Raw genomic sequence first — 25,483 nt, 5'->3', positions numbered from 1 at the left:
AATTGATTCAGTTTTAATTGAATCCAGTTCAGGCTCATTTCGGTGATACAGAGAATGTCTGTCTTCACTTCTACTGCATCTATTCCCTTAAGCATCTGTTTTTTTAATTTTGATATTGAACTGAACTGTTTTCAAGAAAAAAAGACTAAAAGCATGGGAAGCTGAAGTTTCCAACTTCAGAACAAGTGAAATACCAACCCTGTCCATATGTTGCCCTGCTCATGATCTCTAGAAAAGCAAAGACATAATTTAATCTATATCCAGAATCTTGGTTTTTTTTTCCTTTTTAACCAAGGCTACTGAAAGAGTACAAATTTCTGTAAACACAAAGTGAAATTATTCCTTTTAATACAGTGTCAGGTAGAAGATAGTACTCACCTGTAAAGTTAGACAAGAAACTTCTGAAGCAGGTAATTTTCCAGGAAAATATTAGCCATCCCTTAATCTGGTCACCAATCTTGTTCAGCACACTTTGAGAATGGAGTTCTAACTTCAGGGAGGTAGTAATTTTCAACAACAGATGCACATGTAAATATTCATTCCATTTATTGTGGAAAAAGTGAAGACACAACGTAGCCTTAACATACTCCCACTGAACAACTACTAATTAAATCTGGACTTCACACTGTTTATTGTGGAAATGCTGCAGACACAAACACAAATTTAAACATAGTTCCACCATCAGAGAACATGACACTTCAAGGAAGGTCAAAACAAAATGGCTCTTAAAGCTAAAAAGAAGAGGCAGATGCCATTTCCTAGAAATGAAGGAAGGTAGGCTCCACTGGAGCAGCTTTAGTACTGGGCTTTTCTTTTGGATTGGTGGTAAATGAAAAACCCAGAGCGCAGTGATTTTTCTTTTTTACCTAATTGCTCCAATCCAGGAATCTTTGGCACAGGAATTTTCCTTTGCATTGTGACTACAAGATTATTCAGCCATTTGTTCTTAACAAGGCCACTGTTTTCATAGACTTCATTTAATCCTACTGTGTGGCATTTAATTGCATGTTGTGCAAAGGATGCTCTTAAGTGTCAAATTCTATGTTGATAAGAGACTAACAGCATCGGGTTATTGCACTAGTTCTTTTTTACTCTACTTTTATGTAACTAACAAACAAGTGTGTTAGAGAACTGATTTTCCTCATTATTCCCTATGCTGGCCTTATTTTATTGCATTTACACTGACAAGCTGACAAATATATCTACATGCAAGAGGAAAGAATTCCACTGCATTGATTTAAAAAGACAAAAAAATGAACTGCCAAACTGAAAGTTATTTTAAGGTAAGCATGCAGATATTCTATTTCTAGTCCACTCTTGCACACTGCCTAGATTTAAACCACAAAGTTGCACTGCTTCTTCTTTGCAGAGAGGACTAAAAATAAGGCCTATTTCAAAAAAAACGTGCACCACAGAACAGTAACACATGGCTTGTTCTGTTAGTCACAATGGTACATTTTACTTCCTCATTGCTCTGTATCAGTTGTGAAGCTGTATTCATGAAACAGGGAATGTTTATATATTGAAAACTTGTGCGTAAAATAGAGTAAAATCATGTGTGCGTTTCTTAGACATCGATTAAAACACTGACAAAGTAAAAGCATTATAAAAGATTGTAGAAAACTAGAGTTCTAGACTTTTAAACAGTGAAAAACTTATCAATCTCATCATGGAAATCAAAACACTTTTTGGGTACAATTCTTTGCATGCCATTCCTCCTTACAGTGCTACATAATCACTTTGCTTTTTCCTCTCATTTCAGTATCAACAAACATCTGCCTACACATTAACTCAGAAAATATTAATTAAAAACTGGAAAGAATTGGAGCCTAGCACACCAATTTAAAATGTTGTCTCTGATCATATATTTGATATCAAGTCCTAGCATGAAACTATTATATTTAATCCAAGTAGTTTCTTGTTAGGAAATAGCACACATATGCTGTCAAACGATTTTCAGTACAAAAGATACACAGATAAAACAGTTTAACTGAAAAGCTCTGACGACTCCTAGGCATCAGTAGGGAAGGCACTTTTCTGGTCACAGAATTCTAGCACATTGGGATTCAGCACAGCTTTGGTATTTCAACATCTCCTTCAGTTTCTATGCAAGTGATATCCACTGACTGCCCAGTCCTGAACTTCTCCACTTGCAAATAATGCAAAGAAAATTGCTCCAAATAGATTAATAGAAGCAGCAATATAGAAAACAGTCTGCCATTCTCCCACAGTATTCTGTCAAAAGGGGAAAGAAAAAAAAAATGCAGTCAATTTGCAGCTCCACACTCAAGAAAAAGTAATTTTAAAACCGATGCTACATGCCTTGCCTATTTAAATGTAAATGCTATTCAGCATGATTTCATGGCAACATAAAGGCATTATAAACATAAGAGATCAAATCATCAGTATAGTCAACTTCAGTTTAATAATACAGCTTACACAGATAGTCCTATCAGAATTGCATTAGACTATCTGGATCAGTTTATCATCTGAGATGCAGAACCTTCATATCAAAATTCACATTTGCACGAAGGCTACACAAACTCACAGAGAATGTTACTGTAAGGGAAAACACTACCTTGCTTTCAAGTCAGGTGATCCAAAAGCTGAAGTGCTCTGCACTATGCAGTAAGCTATTCTTAATGACTACTATGTGGATATTCCAGAATCATAAGCTTTTTAGCCCAAACAAGGTAACTATCTTTAGTCAGATTTCAAGAGGAATCCTCTAAACTCTAGTATTTTAAAAAGGCCTTAAGACATGGGTAGCAAAAAAACTGTGTTTTGTTTGGTTTTGGGGATTTTTTCTTCTTTTCCGATAAAGAAGTAGTATCTGCAGATGTCTTAAGGTTTTTTTCTTTTTTTTTTAGTTCCAAATGACCACTGTAACAAATCTGTAAATGATTTTACTACAGAAAAAGAATAATACCAGAACAGTGCATTAGTATGGGGGGAAAAAAACCCAACCAAACAAAAAAAAATCCCACTTGTTAAGATGTCTGAAAGAACTAACTTGTTTGGATTCATGTGTTAGTGAATATTTTCATATTATTTTTAAGGAAATCCTTGGAGTGATCACTAACTCCAAAAATTCAACTGTATCAATAAACTTACTCCTCCCATCTTCCTTTCTTAAACTATTTTAGACTAATTCATATAGTTGATTAAAAAAAAAAAAAAAAAAAATCAAACAACTCGTCACTCCCTTTTTCTACTCCAAATCACCCTTTGGCTAAACCATCTTGGAAGTCAAATCCAACACTGTTAAACTGTGTCTTGTGAAACTAACACAGCCCAGAATGTCCTAATCCTGTAATGTACGTACAAAGGGATGCATTATAAAAACAACATATTTGAATCTAGTCTCTCACCCATCTGACAAATGCTGACCTTATAACTCAACACCTCACATGAGAGACTGATTTTAAAAAAACAAGTAAGAACTTGTCTTAATTTGCTAAAATAATACCACAACTGTCTCATCAGGTTGGCATTTTAACAGAGTTTTACTGTGATAAAAACATATTCATTTTATTCCTAGAGAATATAAGGGGTGAGTCACTAAAATTTTCAAGTCCTACACAGTTCTTCGATTTTATCTTCATTTTCCTGATCAGAATCAGAAGAATAAAGGCTAGGAATTAAGTCATTCACAGCAATGGAACAGTACGACTTACATGTATAACCCAGATTTCATTTAATGACTGCAGACTTGAGAAGACAATTTCCATTCAATGGAGATAAAAATATAACAACTGAACAAATAGTAAGCAGACTTACATTATGAGTGAGGTTCTTGGCAATAACTGGCCCCACCATTCCTGGGATAGTAGCAAAAGAATTTGTGATCCCAAGGAGAATTCCAGCATACCTGCAACAGAAATTGTTAATGCTGCTTATTAACTTACCCTGGTTATCAGTCATGGAAACAATTTTGCCTAACCTTATCACATCGGCTTCATCTTGATCACACAGACAAATTAAAACACAAACATTCCAGTGGGAATGGCTTGCTTTTATTCTAATAACAACTCACTGACAACTTGGTACATGCATTTTTAGGGACATGGTTTAGTGGTGGACTTGGCAGTGTTAGGTTAACGGTTGGACTCAATGATCTTAAAGGTCCTTTCCAACCTAAATGATTCTATATGTCTCTATTTTCTAGAGGCTAGTTTTGGAATTTAACTTCAATTACTCATGGCTTTGCTCAGGATCCATAATCCAAAGCCACATCCTCTTTGCTAAGCCACAATCAAACTGTCTGGAATGGATCCATCGGAAAAGTTCAGAAAGAAACATTGCATGCCTTAAAGTAGAAAGACTACAAGGAGTACGACAGAGTACTGTTGCCAAACAGCACCCTGTCATACTCCTTGGAAGAGCTGGTTCAGGTATCATTGCCAAAAAGTGTCTGCCAAGAAGGCAATATTACCAGTGTGGATCGATATCCCCAGTTACACTACAGAGTGTACGTTCCAAAGATCTGAGTTCAGAGCACTGCGGTAGTCCTTCCCTTCAGCGTTCTGTGGGTCAAGGCCAATGGGAAACGGGTCTGACTTAACCAGTTCTGCTGGTTGCCATTCCTGCAGCTCCATTCTGAGGCTTCCCGTTCCATGAATGGGTTGCTCTATCGCACACATGTGCATGCATATGCACCAGCAACCATAAAAACTTGCTGGGAAAAGCTGATAAGTTGCTTAATATCGGAGTCTCAGCACCTCATCTCTAGGCAATTACAGATCTCTCTCATAGGAGTGTTGCAATACTGAAAAATCATGTTTGAAACTGTACCACAAGTGCAGACTTGTGAGAGAGACTGAAGAGAAATAAGAGCTAGACATTCTACAGCAGAGCTCAACCTTCCAGCCACCAGAGCACAGATCCCTGTGGTTCGGATTTTCATGGTGGATTTGCTGGCTGAAGAATCATACAAAATACTAATAATTGCAGTTTACCACAAGAGAAAGGACTTATCTCCCAGTGATCATTCTAGGCTGTTTAGCAGAGTGAAATTATGTCCTCACCAATTTTAACATAACAGAAACATAATTTCATCTCTAAAGAGAGATGCATAGCTTTGACATTTTATTTACCAAAACAGGAGAATTCAACCATACCGCATTGTTACAAAAGGTTGTGATACGTGTATCCAGTCCAACAATATTAGAGAAACATGTGTTTTTTCCTGAGAAAGAGAATCAATTATCTAGCCTGCTACCTGATTTTTTTCTTGAAAGTCAACACTACGTATCAGTTTAAAGCATGGCAATGTATTTTAGACTGAGCACCAATGCCTTAATTAAAACAATCCTTACTTCTTATAAATGTAGCATGTAGTCTTCCTATCTTGAAAGTGTTTAAGAATTAATAGGCCTTTATGAAGCTGAATGTGAAAGTGTAAAAGTTTCCCCTAGGCAGATAAGCACATATAGCAAAACTCCATTTAAAGCCTTTAAGTAGAACCAAATGCATTTTGCAACCAAGTGCAACATGTTTAAGTACTACAATACTGCTAACACACTTTCAAAACTAAACATAGTTTAATAGTTTCCCTGGTCGCCAAAGATCTTTGGCAATCAATTGCTGGCGAAACGCCTCTGGTTATGCCCAGTGTTTCTGACATAGGTTGCATTCTTGATAACGCTTGCTGTTTGATGCAGATAACTGCTATGCCACTCCCTCAGCACAGCGGAGACTCCCATATGAAATGGGAAAGCAAAAAGTGACATGTCTGTAGAGCAAGACTAACAGTAAGCTGTTGGTCAGGTTCTTATGGCATAGTGGGCATAACCAAATACAAACAGACTTGCAGAGCAGTTAAGTAGTAAAATCAAGAGTGAAAAAACAGATATGTGAATTGTTTAATGTATAACAGAGCCAAGGGAATATTATGAGGGCTCATGGTAACAGCAATACTGAAAATTGTAATCATGGCAACACATTGATGTAGATTTAAAGGGCTAGAACAGCATACATTTTCCCCACAAGGACAATCTTGTCTCCCTCCCATCTGACCCCCCCCAATTCAATACACTGATGGCATAATAAATACATGTTAGAAACCCAAGCCACATAGCAAATATTGTTTTTCCTTCAGTATCAGTATTGTCATTCACTTTTTCCTGTGAATATAATCATTATTTCTTTGGTATAATGCAAGTTTTAGTAAGAACAAGGGACCCTTTGCTATTCTAGTCAGCATACTTTTAACCAATTAAAATGGGCATTTAAGTGCATTTTGAAACTGCTTTGAATCACTCCTGGTTATTCTAATATCTTTCAGTAAAATTAAAAAAAAAAAGATATTGAGCTCTGGGTAAACTCTTAACAGAGGTCTCCCTCACAATTTTACGCAGACCCCATTTTTAGATTTCTACAATTATGTCAAGCATTTCCTTGAAACTGTGAATGTTTGCCTTGGCCATTTCATCCAACAAAGTTTAGACAGTTGCAAAAAGTTAAGTAGGGGGAAGAAAAGGCTTCTTTTTCCTACGTCTTAGATGTTTTTGTATTTCTGTATTTGAAGAAATTTTTTTTCTATGATGTTTGTTACAAGAACATGCCCTTTTCCTTCTCTGGCTCCATTTGGACAGATTTACCCTGAATTAAAGCATGTATGTGCTGAATAGAGAATCACTGATTTCAATAAAGCATCATCCACTCTGACCATGTTCCCATCCAGGAAAGTTTTCTTGCATATGCAGCCATTCGCCTCTAGAGACAATGCTGGGCCAAAGTTTCTGAACTATCAGCAAGACACCTGCCTCTCCTGCACTCATCATCAGTATGCTCCCTTCAGCCTATCTGAGAGGAAAGAAGGGCTAGAGGAACTTGTATGGTTTAAACGCAAAGGGAATAAAAGCAGGACTTTATTGAGGGTAGGAAGAATAGAGTGGGACTTGGTCAGAGGGATCAGCAGCAGTTCATGTGGTGAATCTAATTACGCCTGCTGACATGTATCAGCATTGTGCCACATGATTTTTTTTCCTGTGGCTTTTTTCAACACCTAAAATATCTGTATACTTCACCCTTGAAATAAACACATTAGAAATGCAAAGTGAAGTGTCTCTCAAATTAGAAAACATACACAACATCCTAGTTCTGGAAACCTCAGCTGTCACCTGCATATAGAAGTTCCTTGCGCATATGCCTCACAGAGGCACACACTGCAGTTGTGCAATTTCCCTTCCCTTGTGAGAGCTCTGTTGCACTCACTGGACAGGATGAATTGTACTCACTTAATGAACACCATTTAATAATTTGTTTCACTTCGCTTGCCCAGTGCATGGACCCAAGCCTTACTTTCTGCATACTACTCAGCTGTTGCAATTAGAATTTTAATCATCCCAAACACTTTCCAGTAGAACTCTTCACAATACTAGTTTATTTTCACAACACTCAAGAGATGGAGATGACAACATGAAATGCATCCTATAGATAGGAAACGAAAACATAGGCCAAGAATGTTTGTGCCTACTGGATGCTTGATTTGAGATTCTCAGGAATTCATTCTAAGAGTATTTAACAGCATTCTTCATATATTCAAAGCACGCTCCACTGACTTCTGTCTGCACTCTGAATAATACGAATTTTGCAAACCAGAACTGAATAGTTTGAAGAGGCATAGAAAACAAGCAGTAAATCAGCTAGGCCTCAATTAATCTCACTGGATCCAACATTAGCTTCTCAGCTGAGATGCTTAAGTTTGGACTCCAGCTGTTGCAGACTCCCTTTACATATTATGGTAGTCTGAACCAGCCTCAAGAAGTTCCCATCACTCTTCATAACGAAAGAATTAAGAGTCCAGATTCCTAAAGTCAGAGAGTATGAACATGGTCCTCACAGATGATCACACTAGAGTCTGATCCAACTGACTTACCACATGCAAAAAACGTTCAGCTACCTTAAACACGACCCTTCTTTTCTCCTGTAATGCCCTGCCTCAGCCATTATGTACTCTCCAACTACAACAGCTATGAGGTAGAGGGTTTAGGAATGAATGCCAGTCTCCCCTTCAGTACAATGCTAAGTCATTTCTAGAGCAGGATCCATCCTGTGCAGTGAGTGAAGAAAAGGTCCTCTGCAGAGGAATATTACCACAATGACACAAAGACTCATTTGTGATGTGCAGAGGAATACTACAACAATGACACAAAGACTAATTTGTGATGCACAGAGAAAAGGAGGCAAGTCAAAACTGCACAGATATCCAAGTTCTGCCATTAAGTAACTTACAGTAGTAATGTCTTTTGACATTAATGCTTATGTTTTGTGTTTTTAAACACAGAGACATAAAATAAATAACTCCAACTCCTAACCAACGTTTTACATTTTTAGGAAACTAACTGTTGTAGTTCTGCAAAGCTAAGCTTGAAACATAAGTTGTATAACGGCCCCATAAGATCCCAGATGTACTGCTTTAACTACATCTACTTGATTTAAAACAAAGGGCAACACAGAAACTATTCTTCTTACTTTCATATTCAATTCATAGTACAAGCTGTTTATAGCTGGCCACTGACACGTTTCCTCTTGCTTGCTACCTAATCTCACCTGCCAAGATTAATTGGGCTCCCACTATTTCAGATGCATCTGTTAAGTCAAAGCTTGTCCCTCATGGTGGACATGACCAACATCCTTCCAGTTGCCAAACTCTGGATACCATCTTCAATTTGGACCCGAGGTCTCCCATATAAATTGTCCAGATCTCAAGAAATTTTTTCTAGGTAACATTTCTACAAAGTGCTTTTTTTCCCTCTTCACTTACACTCTTTTACTTTTACACATTAGTACAGAATCATTCTCTTTTTTGGTCATAAAGTCATTTGACCCTGCTCATATCTAAGTGCTACCGCAAACAGGTAAATGAATGACAAAGCAAAGTGCTTGACTTTTATCAGTGCAAAGAATGCTTATGTGGACTTTCAGAACAATACACATGCATCCACGCTCTTCGGGAAAATGATGGATCTATCAGATTCTGAATTTGTAACACTGGAGAAATTACAGCCTGAAGTCTAACCTTCCATTCTTCAAAGTTAGTCGTTTAAGAGCAATTGTACATATCTGATTCATCATCTACTGATAACAGGTCACCTACTCATAACAAGATTTTGATACCAGTGTACAGAATGTTTTTCAAATACAAATAATTTGCCTGTATCAAGGTGCTTAAATATGGTAATGTTCATGCTAAAGGTTGATAGCTCTGGTAGAAAGTTTAGAAGAGTGAAACACTTACTGTATGGTGCAGTTCCAAAACCACTGGCTATTAAGATCATGAATCAAATAGGACAAAAATCTAGTAAATATAATTATAGGAATTATATCATTTATTACTGCAGGATCAAAAATGGAATTATTCTAAACTGTTGTTCATATCATATCCTCTGCCAAACTCGCACTTTTTGCAAATACAGTGCTTAAAATTGTAAACCTGAGTCACTGTCAGTGTTTACATTCCAGGTCTGTACGGCACATGGTCCATAGCTAAATCTCCCAGGCACCTCAGCTATTAAAAAAAAAAAAAAAAAAAAGAAGTGGTCATAGATGTATTGCACGCACTAACAATAGCTTCAGCCATACTTACGAAGGTGCTATGTCCAGATGGTTGATGCTGTAGCCAGATGTACAAAATCCTCCTAGTGTTGTTGATATGGTCACGAATGCAACGGCCAGTGCATAGTTGCAGCCTATGAATCCAGCTGCTACTAAGAACAGCGCAGGTCCAATCATTCCTTTAAGACAGAAATCTTAGAATCAATGGACTTTTAACATGAGAGACACTAAGAGGCACTAAGCTGTGTATACGTTTTCTATACAACTTCCACCGCCACCTAGTGTACAGAATCCAGCACTGCACACATGCGTTACAGTGGGCCTGTAAGGAAGAGCAGATGGGTTGCAAACCTGTTACTGCTTCAGAAAACGGCAGCCACATCAGAAAAACCCCACTCTAGCTGCAAAGAACAAACTTCAACTACATAAAAAATTAACAAAAATCAACAAAGACTAGAAGTGACTTCACAAATTAATTTTAGTTGTTGTTATAAAAATAATAGAAGCTGCACGGACACTGGTAGGTGTACAGTGCACTGCAAAGAAATTATCTCCGTTTAACTCTCCAGGTTTCAGGAACAAACACTGACTTCTGCAGATAATACTAAAGTAGAGCTGGAAGGGTTCATACAAATACATACATACATACATATATATATATATGCATATTTCTCCTGCAGGCATTTTCTAGAATGAGTTTTATTTCATGTTTACAAGATCTGAACATCTGGTGTATCTATACTGAAGCCTGCTGCACAATTTAGAGAACGCAGGCGAGCTTTAGAGATGCTACATCAGGTACTGGGAACAGCTTAGCAGCCATCATGAGCTGCTGCACGCTGCTTCCTGTCTGCAGTCAACTTTGGTACCTACCTCCCAGTACCAGAGCCCGCCTACATGACCCCATCATGATCTCTAAACAGCTCTGAGTACATGCTTTTGTTCATGAAGCCAACCTAACAGTCCTGCTTTTCCTAACAAAACAGTATGTTTCCCCCTCAGTTGTACATACTTGGGTGTGAGGCCCTGCAGTAAACTGGATCGTCAAAATAGTGTAGGTTTAAAATAAAAACAATGCTTGAGAGTTTATTATAAGAGCTGCTTTAAAAAAAGGAATTGAATCAGCAGAATTGAGAAGGCAGTAAGGATGGACATACATCAAGCAGGCTGCAACTTGTGTGGATCCTGTGCCTAATCAATCTCTCTTTTTTTTTTTCCCTTCTTTCCCCTGCCCCCTCTTTAATCAGCACTCAACTTCTCCTTCCTAAATACAGTCTTTTACCTGTATTCGTTAAAAACCCGATGTTGTTGATCTCTTGGTGATTTCAGATCATCTCTCCTCCCAGTTAGTCAAGACCATTTGGATTCTGTTTGGTCTTCCTACCCTGGTAGCAACTGTAAATTTTGCAAGTGCATTCCTATTCAGTTACTTAAGTCTTAAATAAACAAAACTGAACAACACAGGGCTGGGAATAGCCTCATGCAAAACAATATCCTGTCTCAGTCTAAGAAAGCTGTTCACAAGGTATCATTCTGTCAAGCAATTATCACCACTTTAATGGTGACTCTACCTGACTGTTTATTTAATTAGTTTGCTTGTAAGAATGATGTATCTTGACCTAAACAAAGCTTTTGGCAATCTCTTATCGTTCTCTTATCCAATAGGCCTACTTTTCTATGGACAAAGATAGGATTTACTCTTGACAAATTAACGTACCAATAAAGCTGCTCCTCTCAAGCCATGCACAATCCTGCCTAATCTCACAGCAGAATGTCACACTACTCTCCCAAACCCTTAATTTTTCCCAGACTGATACTATGATATGTTCCAAACCGAGGCGATACTTGCACCTACCTATTAGGGTAAAACATTTGCGAACACAAACAGTGGACAAGTTCTGTTTTTCCCGTAAATAATCAGCAATTTGCCCAGACAGAATTATACATAACCAGCAGCCAAAATAAGGTAGGGCAGACAAAAACCCATTCTGTTAAGGAGACAGAAAAAAAAAAAAAAAAGACAGTTAAAACAGTGAAATGACAATTCAATATGCTGAAAAATCACTTTTGCTGGAGCATTAACAGAAACTGAACCAGATGTGTCAAAACCATCCATCCACATAACTATTGTTGGTATTACCATAAGAGAGAAACCTAGGGATAAAAAAGTAAAACATTTTAAAGTTACCAGTGTGTAAACTCTCCATTGCATGACTTAATCCATAACTTGACCAGTACAGCCAGACCAAAAACTCAAAGGTTTAAATCAGCAACTGGGTTCAGGAAAAAGAAAACTATACATGAAGGTATCTCATGGATGTTAACCCGGTCATGCAAGTTTTCAGAAACACCAGTTTCAAGTAGGGCAGGCTATAGAGTGAGTTACTAAACCAGGTGGAAGCTGTAAACATTATTCAGAATTTTGAAAGCTATATGGAATCTCAGGGTTTTGTACTACTATAATTCTTCAACATTTCATTATCCCATATCTATCTGCTGAAAATCTCATGCTGATTGTAATCAGAGACAAGATACAAAACTAGAACTTCCATCAGATCCAGGCTGGACATCCTACGATCCCAAAGCAAATTCAAAATTCAGGACCCGACATTACTTACACTGAAGTCGCCTGTTAACTCCCATTACTTCAAACAAGAGCTGTTTAGAGACTTCTGCCTGATTCTGCATGTTTTTCTGATGAGGGGAAACAAAAGGTACTACTAAGCTGCATGAGTTTACAACCTCTCTGTACAATTATGGATAATTACTGATAACAGAGCTATAATTTGACCTAATCTGTGATTAAAAAGAGGTATTTGGATAGCTATTGGATAGAAATACTCCAATGTTTATATACTATTATAAAATGTATATTTGTCAAAAAAAAAGCAAAAGCTTCCCTAGGAAACTTATTTTGATATGAGACCAGAAACACATCCCCACTTGAAATCCACTCTATCAACACTCAAACATGCTGTCTGTAGGGTTTCAATGCTCAGCTTTCAAAGGCAGTAAGTAAAATTCTGAAAAACAGAACACAGTCTCAGTAATAAAAAAAAAAAACCAACAACTTCTTTTGAAGTACTGTTCAAAGACACAGCATTATTTTTAACTAATCCCTTCATTATAGGATGGAAACTGGTGGACTATACAGTAGCAACTGTATAATATTTTAAACAGTAATGCAATTTCCATCTAAATGTGTGGCAACAAAGTTAGTCCAACACTATTATGCAAGCTTTTTTTTTTTTTTAATGTTCACAACAGTCAGCACTCTAAGTCACTCCAAAAAAAGAAGAAACATAACCCAGAGACATAGGAAACCACTTCACAGCAGAATGTGTTAGCATTTAATGCAACCCCGTTTTACAAAACACATGCAATCAAGGGCTGTTGTAGCAAATGACTTTCATAGATGTTCATGCAGATATTCCCTCAAGAGGCATAATAAGGAACCCAACCAGCAACTGAAGCTAGTTTTTTCCAGCTATTTTGCAGCTTGCCCTACTGCAACCTTCTCTTCTAACACTGACGTTCCCCGCCTTTTCCTCCCAAGATTTCTGGCATCACCTCCTTCTTGCATGGCGTGCATCTTCAGTTTGCTCTAAACCAGTCTCGTGTTAAACCAGGAAAAGACTATGCTAAACTTCTTGAAATTTCTGAGCACCTTTTTACTTGAGCTGTACCAGCTTCTCCAGGTAAACCATGCTATCATCAAAACTTTCTCATTAAAGAAAGACCAGTACAGTCACATAATTGCTATAAATAAGAATGTTCCACACCCCCCCCCATGATTTTTCCCTGATAAATAATTTCATTTTTAAAAATTTCCTTAAAAAGCACTATTTCTGGACCTTAAGCCTATGGTTTTGTTTCATCCTATTCACCTTACTAAAAAAAGGTATTTTACCTCTGCTGCTCACTGAGGAAAGGAAAGGAAAGAAAGTGACAATTTGGAAAGGGATCCCGTCAGACTGAAGCTTCCTCTCCCCTTAAAGTACTTTCAAAAATGCCACTTGTCCTATGATTTCCTTAGTTTTATTTTTCTTTTTTAACTGGAAATGTTCTCCTTTGTGAGTGCGAAAAGAAGAATTAGATAGTATTTCGGAAGCCATAAAACAAGCTATAAAATCTGAAGCAATCGTACAAACCATTTAACAGAGAAAAATATTTTTATAGTTATTGTTTTAAATCAGAGCAGTTAAAAATGGGTAACATGCATCTTCAACCAGAAAAATGAGCTCAAAAGCTATTAAGCTAAATGTCAAATAAGCCCTGAAAAGTGGAAATTACAAGGCAGGCAACATTTTCAATGCATCCGCTTAATTGTGGGGATTTATTTTACCATTTCCCAGCTATACATTTACATTCCAAGGTTCTCAAACAGTTTCCTCTGTTCGAAACAGCAGGGAAGATCTCTGTTATTTCATTTCTTTAATTCAGAAGAAAGTGACTATATTTTTATTTATCTCACCTCCTGTGCATCAAACCGCAGGATCTCCTTCATATATGTGGGCAAGAGTGTAAGAAGTGTATAGAAGGTCCAGTTATAAGAGAAGTGTGCCACAACAATAGCCCAGAGTGGAAGGGACTCCAGTATAGGTCTCCAGGGAACAGATTTCTGTGTAGAAAGCTAGCAAGCAGGAGGCAGAGAAAACGGCAAGAGAAAGTGCGATCAGGACATTGACATGAACTTTTACCAAATGCAGTGTTTTGATCCTACCCAGATTTATGCTGATCATTCATTCTGAAGGGCACAAGATGAGTCTCAGTTGATAGATGCAAGTCATCAGCAATGAATGAATTATTGTGTTCAGTTCTCACTGAAGGTATACTAATGTATGTTACTGCTCTGTTGTTTACTATTGCAAAATAAACCAATTACTATTATGTTTTGTAATCAGAATTTCAAAAAGTATGCCTTCCCTTGTTGACATCCGTTGCCTCCTGCTTTTACTATAAATGATTAAAGTCACCCCTCACGTGTTTATTTAGCTGAATCTTTCCTATTCAATCCTAGATATTAGTTTTGGCCTCTCAGTTAGCTTCACAGGTTGTAAATACATATCCCCTGTCACCGGAATAAACTCTTATGCACACTTTAAGAAATGGCTCATTAGCATTTTCAAAATGTTTTCTCCGCAAACAGCAATCTCTTTATTACTCTAGAAGACACATTGAAAAAAGGTTGTAAAATGTTGTATTGCAAAGTTTAAAGACATCATACAGGTCTGGATATAGTTTAAAGAGAAGCGATAGACTTGGGCTTTTGAATTAAAAAGCACTGAAAATGTCTGTGACAAAAGGCATTATTACAAATGCTTTGTTTGATTACCGATTGTTTCTCATTTATACAACTGCACTGTATTTTTAATTTTTTGTTTGTTTTTTTCTAGACATCAACACAGCATGATGCTAATGACAATATTTGTGGTTTATGTGCTTACTTAAGTAAGTATGACTATACCAAAGTGCTGTACCTGATCTTTTAGAGAAGAGAGTATATATTCTCTTTCGGCATGTGAAATGCTCCTGTGAGTTTCTGGTGTATCACTAACCAACCACATCCAGAAGAAGAACCAAAATACACCAAGTGCACCTATTGTTGGGAAAAGATGGGTAAAGAGATAGAAATAAAAACATGAGCAATTATATCAAGTGAACAACACTCTTGGATGATTTAGTTAGAAGTTTTTTTCCAAATATTGTAATATAATTTTAATGAACATTATGTTTCTATCTACTTACAAACAGTAGTTCCCCAAAGTGGATTAACAATGCATATTTAGAGGTAATAAACAATAAAGAGGACTAAGCATGAAAGTGGGGGTTTTGTGGTTTTCCTTTTTTTTTTTTTTTTCCTTCCTCTTGGAAGTGCCTCATACAGCAAGAAAGTTGCATACACATACATATTGTATTTTTATCAGTCACATGGAATAGCCACAAGGGATATGGCTTACCCAGAGGAAATAAAAATTCACGTTAAGTTTAATCACAAAAAATACTTTATGCACATACACAGAATATCATTACATACAGCTTAACTGATGTACCAATCCTCCTTTTCTTTTTTAAGCCAAACCCCAGAATTGTCATTTGTAAAAGGTAACTTTTCAATAGTCAGTCCAAATCAACTGTACTTACATATAATTCTAACATTGTAACTTATTTAATTTTGTCCAATTCTTTGTTTTGAACCCCCTTTTTTTTTTTAAAATACAAAAATTGGAGGTGGTTTTGTTGAGGAAAGTATAACCCTTGTCTTTTATTCCGGTTGTCCCTTCCCCATGCAGAATACAAAACAGCTCAGACATGTAAATAGACCTATAAAAAGCATCAGTTAGACCTACGACATGCTGTTAGAAAAATATTTTCTGTGTTTGAGCTTCTTCTAGAACATAACTCACAGTGAACATGCTATGCCTTGCATTTTGAGCATTCCTTCAGGGTTCCTGTGACCGCTAGAGAGATTTTCCACACAGTTTCCATTTAAAGCAGCAGTGACTTTTCACATGTTCTTTCATTGAGAGTAGAAGTTTGTTCCTGGGATTAAAGTTATTAACTCAATTTCACACTTCAAATAAGAAATTTCAGCCTGTTGTTTCCAAGTGGCAGGAGAGGTAAGAGCATTTGACTTATACCAGCTTTTATCCAACTCAGAGACAGCTTTGCTCATTGGAAGCAAGGCTTACATAGACATATACAATAATCTACTTAGCTTTAAATATGTCTAATTTCCCAGGAGGAATAAAATGGCAACCCTACATATCAAACCCTTTTTTAAAACTTAAAATAAGTTTTATAATATACCGTGCTTTTCAAACAGAATATGGATTATACTTTTAATAATTAAAAAAACCACTTACCAAATATGTAAAACACGTAAACCCAGTTCATATAGTAGCAAATTAAACCAGATAGTGGCAGAGACACAACAGTTCCCAGCTGTGCACCTACCAGAAGAAAGCAAAACAAAGTGGAAAAACAATAATTAGTCCTCCTATAGACCCCTTAAACTAAGTGGCATTCCACAGTTATTTTATTTTTCCTGTAATAAATCATGCAGACAAGATTTGTCACCACCACTAGAGGACTGCCATTTCACCTTAAAGAAACACAGGCACAGTAAGCCACTTAAGCAGCTCCAAGTAAACAGAGTCACAAAGCCCTAAGCATCCAGAATTACAAGCAAAAAGCAATAAAAGACAGGTGTTCTTGGCACATTCATCTCCAATAAAGCGAAGGCTCTAGTACACCCAAAACAATGCAAATTAGTTAACTAGCATTGCTGCAAAACAAGAGAGAGCTGACCACAGTACAATTAAGGACCTGGGCGGGGAATATTCTGACTTGATATAATCAATTTGCATTTCTCATAACTCCTACTAACTCCACAGAAACAGGAATGCTAGAAACAAGAGCCAGAAGGCATCCACATAACCAGCAGGTTCAAATCCCACAGTCCCTGAATTTGACAGTGTAGGATCAGCCAAGGAAGAAGGGAAAGATGAGCAGATTCCAGTTCAGACACAAGCCAAAAGCAGGAAAGAACTGTTCTTGAGTTTATAATTCAATATACATTTTGCAAAGGATGGTGGGTCACGCCTCCCCCACCCCCACCCCCCCCCCCCAATCTAAACCAGAAACCCAACCGATTTTATTTACATACTTAGGAACTCTACTGGTGATAAATAGCAGACCTTGTCTCTCAATATTAGTTATATGATCATTTCTCCAAACCTAATCTCAACTCAGAAAACATTATATTATGTTGATACACTGGCTACCTAGATCCCATCTTCAAGGAAACAATAATTTTTATTTGAGGCAGAAAGCTTCAACCACGAACAACAAAAACACATACTTCATGCAAAATATAAATCAAAAGAACAACTACATATAACCTCAATCATATGTTCTCTTAGAAAATCAACATGATCATGATTAAGTAAGCCACAGACCACATGACTGCCAACCATGAAAGAGAAAAAGCTTTCTGCTGCATTCAGTGGGTTTAAGTGGCTCGTGGAATGGTCTGATGAGTGCCTGAAATAGCACAAAGGAAGGAATGAGACACTTGGCTAGGAGGGAAGTGAGGAAATGTGAGGAAGAAAGGATTAAGGCTTCATTCCTCTTGACACAAGTGAGCCACTAGACTGGCTTAGCTGCTTGACAAAGCGTAGCTGCAGTTTGTCTTCTTCATGAAGCCCAGGCCGAATATGAAAGCTGTAACAGAATTAATACTAACAAGAGTGAGTAAAACAAACCATTACTTCATTAAGTGAATGCAAAATTTGTCATGCTCAAAGCAATAATATCAATTTTGACCAGTAAATTTAGAAAGCTACATTTTTCACCTGCCCAACAAATACTGCATTGAGCAATGTGACTGACCAATAAACCCCTAAAACGGATGAAGGCTCAGTGATGATGGGCAAAAGCAATGTGTCCACGAAGCTCAGGGAATAATACAGGGTGTGACTGACCACAGCTGTTGCAAAGAAAACTGACTTTATCTCAACACAAAGGGGACCAGAGGGAGGCCTTTGTTTTAGATAAACAGCTATGTCAGTTGAGTGGATCAGCTGACTATATCAACTCTTGAGTGGATCAGCTGGTGGTGTAAATGTTTTTTCCCCCAAGTTCATTAAAAGTTCATTAAAAGTGTGACTGTTTCCTTGAGTTAGCCAGACCAGCCTGAGGGGAGTGAATACGTGGCTCAGCCCAAAATACAGTATAAAAAACAAAACAACTAACAACAGAATTTCTAAGAGAACAACAGACTTGAGCTGCCTTCAACCCACATATTCCTTCCCAGAGACTGGGGATTCCCAGCGTCATGACAGCGAGCATATTAGAGATCAGTAATGCAAGTGTGTGGTGCAATTGCTATATTTTGCTAAGCGTTAACTTACATTTGTACTGTGCTTTCAGTATATTTTGTATCGCTCTGCTAAATCAAAAATCCTGTGTAATATCAAATATCTTCAAATAAGTAAGTTTGATATCAAACATTACACCTTCCACACGTAGAATATCTAAAGACCTGGTCAGGGAGTATTGGACTGACAAGGAGCTCTTGCAGCAATACCTGGGAGCTTGGACATTTTCTTCCTTGAGTTCCTCCAAAAACACTTTTAAAAAAAACAAACAAAAAACCCCCCAAAAAGCCCCAAGCAAACACCTCTATCCTGTGATTCTGACCCAGCTTTTTTCTTCCTAATACTAAATCTCCGTTATTTACGGTATCTTCTATTAATCAGCTTCACAGTAACTCTTTGTACCACTTTATACTAAAGTTAGTCTGAAGTTTACACTTAGTTGCAGATCAATACCTTTTCTCAGGATTATAAGAGCCATGAATAAATGAAGATAATGAATGCAAAGCAAGATTTAATTAAATGTTATGCTTTCCAGATTAAATGCTGATTAAAATTTATAATATAAATCCCTTTGATTTAAGTCAATCCTTCCTGTTACTGCAGTAAAAATGTATAATCCCGTTATCAGCGTGGGAATTTCTCACCTGCATATGAAATACTAAGGAGCTTGCTGCGTTCCAGTGGAGGAGCCCAAGAAGACCACATTGAATGCATAGCTGGGAAGGTAACACCCTAGAAAAAAACATTTCATTCTGTTGGAACGCAACAATTTTAGAACTCCCTTCAACTTTGCACGTTGCAGAGCATATTTCATTAAAAAGCAGTAGTACAATCTGTTAGTGTACTGTTTAGCAAGAAACCACTTTAAAAAAGTGTGGAAGGCATGAGAGTAAGTAGGCAAAATTAATTTATCCTGCTCTTGATTCTGTATATACTGGAAAAGCTGCAAGAATACAAACAATACCATTCTGAGCTCCTGGTTTCTGACAAATGAGAAGGGATAATTCTAGTTTTGTCTCAAGTGTCAATAAAACCTTTTCTTATTCAAAAAGCTTAGGCTAAAATACAGGGCAAACCTTTTAATTATTCAAAAAAATTAAAACTAAGCCACTCAAAATGAAACAATCCATACACTTATTCCAGCATACCAACACCCATGGGGTCTAATCACTACCATTTATTAATAAATTATTCAGATACATTTTCAAGTTACATAGACAAAAAGGATTACCTCTCCCAGTCCTTCCAAGGCTCTGACAGCTATGAGGTAGCCAACTCCCAAATTTGCAGCTAAGGGAGTAAGCAAGGTGAATACAGAAGTACCAAAGACACCAAACCCCAGTAACAGCTTCCCTCCAATTTTGCTTGCAAGATATCCTCCTGGAATCTGAGTAATGATATAGCCATAGAAAAAAGAACCAAGGATCCATCCCTGAGTATCAGCGTCCCAAGAATACCTTTCTCCCTAAAAAGAGGAAAAAAAAACAAACAAAAACAAAAAACCAACAACAAAATGTAGTAAGCTCAAAATAGCAGTTTCTCTGACCATGTTTTATATAACTTTGATCCATCATTTAGTCCTTTACACCTAAATTACAAGTCTTTCATGGCCTCCTCCCTAGGGTCTCCTTCCTCTACACACATCTATACTGCAATCAAAGTTGTGCTGAAAGCTACTTGAGGTAGTTTACAGTCTGTCCGGACATATCTAGCCCAAGTATGAAAATCATCACAACGTGAAATGTAACTGCTCGAGCAGTTATCCCTTTTTGAGTTCTAAGCAACTTGGGTTAGGTGACACGGGTACAGAATACATAGTCTGCATGAGTGTGAATCCCACTTCTGCATCACAGTGTGGACATTCTGTCATGCTCTAGGAAATGGCTTTTCCTGCAGAAAATTTATGGACAGAAAAGCAAACAAGGAGATGCAGATGCTTTAATATAAAGAAAGAGAGCAGTCAAGGACAGGACTCACAAGGGTAGGTGGAAGAATGGGATAAGCACAGCAGAGGGAAGATAAGTGGACAAAGTAATAAATGCAAAAATGATCAAGATAAGGAGCCTGAAGCTAAAACAGAAGTCAGCAAGAAGTCATGAACTGTTGCCCAATAAAGTGATTTTGAAGTTTGGGATCACTTCCAAAAGCCCAATTTACAAGCATCTAAATAAGCAGCATACATTTCACAGAAGTGATGAGACAGAATCTTCTTCCTATAAAGTTCACAGTTATAATTTGCTTGTGATAAATAATAAATGACCTCTAAACAAGCTAACAAAATGAAGGCAGGAAGACACAAGAGTGCTCGGTAATAAACCTCAGTTATAAGGCGAGATCTATGTAAGTTCAAATTCCCAAAGTTGTGGGTTTTTTTTTGTTTGGTTGGTTTTTTTTTAAAGCATTTTTTTCATATATAGCAGTTCTGTTCAGTTAAGAACTGTGATTTTAAAGATTACTGGAAGGGGAGTCAGAGATAAAAGATATAAAGACAAGAATCATGATCTAGGAAAGAGATCAAAGAAGTGAGGAGAAAAATATTACATGTTAATTTGTAATGAAATTTCTTGCCATTGAGACTGTATGAAGAACAGGCAAATATGGACAGTGATGTGAGCTCTGACGCAGATGTAACAGTAACAGTTGATCACTGGCATATAAAACAGTGAGTCATAATAGATCTACAAGGTCAGATTAGCCAATTTGTAAGGAACAGCACAGAAAGCATGTACGTAAAAAAGCCTGACCCTGAGCACAGCACTTCTAAATTAGCTAGTCATTTAAGGCTATTATTTTTCAGAATAGCTTTAAAAGAACCACTGAAAAGGCCATCCGGTAAAGAGCAGACTGTTCTCTTGCCACCTAAGCATGAGTCATCAATCACAGACTTCTATTAAAAAGACTTTTACATGCCACATTACAGGACAATATGTTTGAGACCTCACCGTTGTGTTGCGAGGAACATTTATGGTGGAGGAATGCTCTGGACACACACTGGAAGTCGTGTTCTTTGCTAAGCTTGTGTTAGGTTCTACCATATCCACCAGAGCAACGCTTAGGTTCACACGCAATGCGTACAGGAGGAAGAACCCAAAAAAGGCCAGTAGTGCTAGATTGTAGCGAGCTGAGCAGCATGCAGGGACTGAAACGAGAGTAAATGAAAAGCTTTTATTTTAACAGAACCTAACAAAATAAGAACAACTGGTTTTACAAACAGCAGTTTTTACTAATAATCTCAGAAATATATGGGTAAGAAAAAAATAGGCAAGAAAACAAGCTATTTGTTTTAGTCTTAAGGGGTGTATTCAATAGAGGTAGAGGCTGTGGGTGGAGGAAAAAGCCCACTTTTCTACTGATGTGCAAAACAAATGTAGTTCTGGTTTACACAACTGGTAGCTACCCACACAAGCGTAGGGGCTGCAGTGGAAGTGTGGTGTGTGGTCTGAGGAAATGGATTTAGAAACACGGTTTCAAAAGTCCTCTCCAAAATACAGTAATATTTATTCAAAGTAGAACTTCACACTAAAAAAAAAAAACCCCAAGATTAGTGGGAAGCCTGTCATATACATGAAAACGGTTCAAGAAAAACAGAGAATCTTAAAGTAGTCCTAAAGAACAGTCATTGAGATTCCAGGCTGTTTTCTAGGACAAGTTTTCCTTCTATAAATTTGCTTATAAAGGAATATGCATTTGCTGACAGCTGCCAAACAGAGAAAGCTAGCAGAAAGGGGAATGGCAAACACTGCAGTGGTACTGTGAAACAGCAAGTTTCCCAGCTGCCCAGGATGCCCCTCTTCTGCAGTCACCATACAACAATGAAGTGGACAAAGGAAAACGAGTCTTAGATTCAGCATAAAAATCTGTGTTGTGGCATTAAGTCAACTCTGTCAGCTGTTTAAACCCAGATATCAGACTCTGTACTGTAACACAGTTATTGATTCCCTTCTACGGTAGTACAACGGCAGCATTTGGCAGAGATTGTTCACCAGTATCAGGAGATTCAGATCAGAGTTGAGCTGTAACTTGGCCAGCACATCACCAGTGGCAATAAATTTTCTATCTATACAAAATACAGCTTACAGCTCTGCAGATACTCTTTATGAACTGGGAATGCCTGAACCTACTGAGCAGAAATGTCAAATTGTTGAGAAACTACTTGAAGAATCTGCTGAATTTACAAATAGTTAGGGGGTGGAGTTTCCCCCCTGTGAAGAAACTATGGTGCTAACGGAAAATTTTATAACCTGGATGTCTGAAACTCTGGGAGGGCTGGGAATCAGCACCTGCAGATATTAGATCAGCCTACAGTGATCTCCTCTTTCTCTGACTATTCAGAATTCAAATGACGAATAGAACAAGTATATCTATGAACAACAGGATTGACTGGAGCTTCATCTGCTACTGCAGTACGTCGCTTGACTGGATTCTCTGATCTGCAGTAAGAAGCAAAAAGCATGCCCTGTGGACAAGCTATCTAAAGACTCTCCCCTTCCCAGTAACTTCCCTGAAACAAAGAAAGAGCCTATGCGATTTTGTCTTTTTCAGTTCGGGCACCAACAGAGCCTTTCTGCAAGACTGCATTTTTCATGAAAGCAGTAGAACTTTCCCATTTTTGAAGTCTCTAAGCCTGACCAACTTCATGTGAAGTTCATTATGGCTGAACAAGTTGTTAAAATGACACAGAGAGGCTCTATTTGCTATGTCCGCTTAGTAAATAAGTGAGGTTACTGTGCAAACATGCAAAATGTCTTCCAGACCTGCGGTAATTGGAAGTCTTGCCTCAGCAGCATTTGAAAAAGGCATATCTGATTTTTAAATGACATGAAGGAGAGTAGCCAAGATTTTATTGCTTACTTTAAAAACAATAATCACTAAAAGCAGGAAGTGCTTACTCCACAAAAACTAGTCAAGCAGCTTCATTGTCCTTTATTGCTGTTTAAAAAGCAATTTGCCTTAAGTAGAAAATGTATAGTCATATTATTTATAACAATGAATATAATTACAGGTAAAGCTATTTAAACTTTCCACTGCCTGTATTTGCTGGGGTTAAACAATAATAACAGAAGGCTGAGTATCACCCTGATGAAGTAACCCTTCCTTGGAAATGTAGATTAACTGGAACATCCATTACTCTTCCTCTGGAAGCCTCTTCCTGGTATACACCTTGTCTGGAGAGCAAGCTCCACAAAACAGTTGGGCAAGAACTTAAGATCACCAATGTCAGATTTTTTTGAACTGTAAATAGCTTATGATAAAAATCTAACAAACATGTAGATCTGCAAGTCTGAAACAAATGGCTGCTAAATTATTGCTTCCCTGTCTTTCCACTGAAGTGCATTTGCAATACCTAAGAACATTAGATCAAGGTAACAGAACAGAAGATTCAAGAAGATTCCAGATGCGTTTCAGTCACCCACCTCTTCAGGAGAATACCATAATCAGAGACACAGACATTCACCCCCCTCAAGTTTAAGGCAGCTAACCATGATGTTCAAGGTCTTACCTTGATTGGTAGTCTTGGCTTCTACATCTATTGTTAATTCTGATTTCAGGGACATGCTTTATAATACCGTAGCTATAATTGAACAAGATTCTTAAATTGCAGCTAAAGAAATAGGTCTGTGCTGCCAAGTTGCACGGCAGTTAAAGGAAGTTGCTCTTCTGCTGTATTTTTCCTTGTGGGTGAGGTGAACCACCTCAACTGGAGCACAACGCATTGTGCAAACTTAGGAACGTATTGCTTTAATAACCGGCTTGAACTCAAATTTCTCTCTTCTGGCACTTTTAAGTAATTTTGTTAGCAGCCCCTCTTGCTACAGTTACACGTTTCCCAAGTAGGTTAGAGTATTTTTGCATAGCATACTGAAGAAACTCAAAATCTTACTTTACTCTTTATAGTTTGTCTGTTCTGGGAAACCAAACAGCACAAACAATCCCCTAAACACCTTAGCTCTGTTTTTAAGCCCTGACTCCATAACGATCCTCCTCTCCTATAATTATCTTTGTGCCTTCTTCCGCCTTCCTTCCTCTCCATAAATCCACAACAAACAATCAGTCGTACTTAAATTCTGCCATAACCTCGGTGGACGCCAGCAATCGTTGACAGCTGGGCCGGCATTTAAGCTGGAATTACCCACTCGCCTTCCCTGAAGAGACACCAAGCCGAGGGCCGGTGTTTACACGTTCAACGAAGGGACGGGGCTGCACGCCTGTTCCCCGCCATCGGCGCTGAGGGCGAAGCCCCGACCCCGGTCAGGGCGCAGGGCCGTGTTTAACCCAACACCCTCCGACACCGCCGCGGCCTCAAGACCAAACGCACTGAACGGCGCGGGGCGGGAGGTGAAGCCCCCGAGGCCGCGGAGACCCGGGGCCGCCGCTGCCCTGACAGGGGAGCGGCGCGCGCCGCCGAGCAACGGCCGCGGCAGGCGAGGGAGCGGCCCCGCGGGGACGCTCTCGGCCCGGGCCCCGCGGCTCCCGGGCCCCGCGGCTCCATGGCAACGCGACGCCGCGACACACGGGGCGCGGCGCCGCCGGGGAGGCGCCGCGGTCCGGCCCGCCCCCCCACGGCGCCGCCGGGCTCCGCAGCCCCGGGCCGGCAGGTCCGCCGGTGCCGCTGTCCCCGGTGCCGCCTCCCGCTCCTCTCACCCGTGCCGGGCTGGGACTCCTTCAGCAGTGGGGTGCGGTCCTCTCCCTCCTCGGTCTCCATCTCTCTGCCACCCGGACCGCGCAGCGCGCCCAGGGCCAGGCCGCCGGCCGCCACCGCTGAGAGGACGGGAGCGCGGCTCGCCGCGCCGCAGCCCGCCCGCCCCGCTGTGCTGCGCTCTGCTCTGCTCTGCCCCGCCGGCGCCGGGCAGCGGCAGCCCCCGGCGGTCATGTGACGGGCGCTGGCGGGCGGAAACGGCCTCAGCCGCAGCGCAGCGCCACTGCCGGCCTGCCTTCGGCCGCCATCTTTGGTGAGGGCAGGGGCGGTGGCGGCCCGCCCGTCTGCAGCGCGAAGGCGGCCGCTCCCTCCCTCTCTCCCTCCCTCCCTCCCGCGGGGCGGG

The 25,483-nt window shown here is 39.1% G+C and overlaps 1 protein-coding gene across 2 annotated transcripts; it reads right to left on the bottom strand.

Annotated features, from left to right (window-relative positions):
- Positions 1-385: 385 nt before the first annotated feature.
- On the bottom strand, positions 386-25,245 carry SLC17A5 (solute carrier family 17 member 5). 2 transcript variants are annotated; one of them, XM_082306256.1, is made up of 11 exons: positions 25,086-25,245; positions 21,386-21,582; positions 19,675-19,908; positions 19,088-19,175; positions 16,428-16,514; positions 15,042-15,160; positions 14,036-14,194; positions 11,417-11,549; positions 9,593-9,740; positions 3,781-3,871; positions 386-2,235 (listed from the first exon to the last, which is right to left on the bottom strand). In XM_082306256.1, exons 1-11 carry the CDS (start codon positions 25,144-25,146, stop codon positions 2,098-2,100), a joined length of 1,455 nt encoding a protein of 484 aa, XP_082162382.1. In that variant the 5' UTR covers positions 25,147-25,245; the 3' UTR covers positions 386-2,097. The 2 variants fall into 2 exon arrangements, with proteins under 2 accessions (XP_082162382.1, XP_082162383.1); XM_082306257.1 differs by lacking the exon at positions 14,036-14,194.
- Positions 25,246-25,483: the final 238 nt, after the last annotated feature.

This window comes from Platalea leucorodia, assembly GCF_965183815.1.
Source record: "Platalea leucorodia genome assembly, chromosome: 3".
In the NCBI taxonomy this organism is placed as follows: Eukaryota; Metazoa; Chordata; class Aves; order Pelecaniformes; family Threskiornithidae; genus Platalea; species Platalea leucorodia.
Note: the sequence above shows the minus strand (reverse complement) of the source record. Positions and strands in the feature narration are given on the sequence as shown.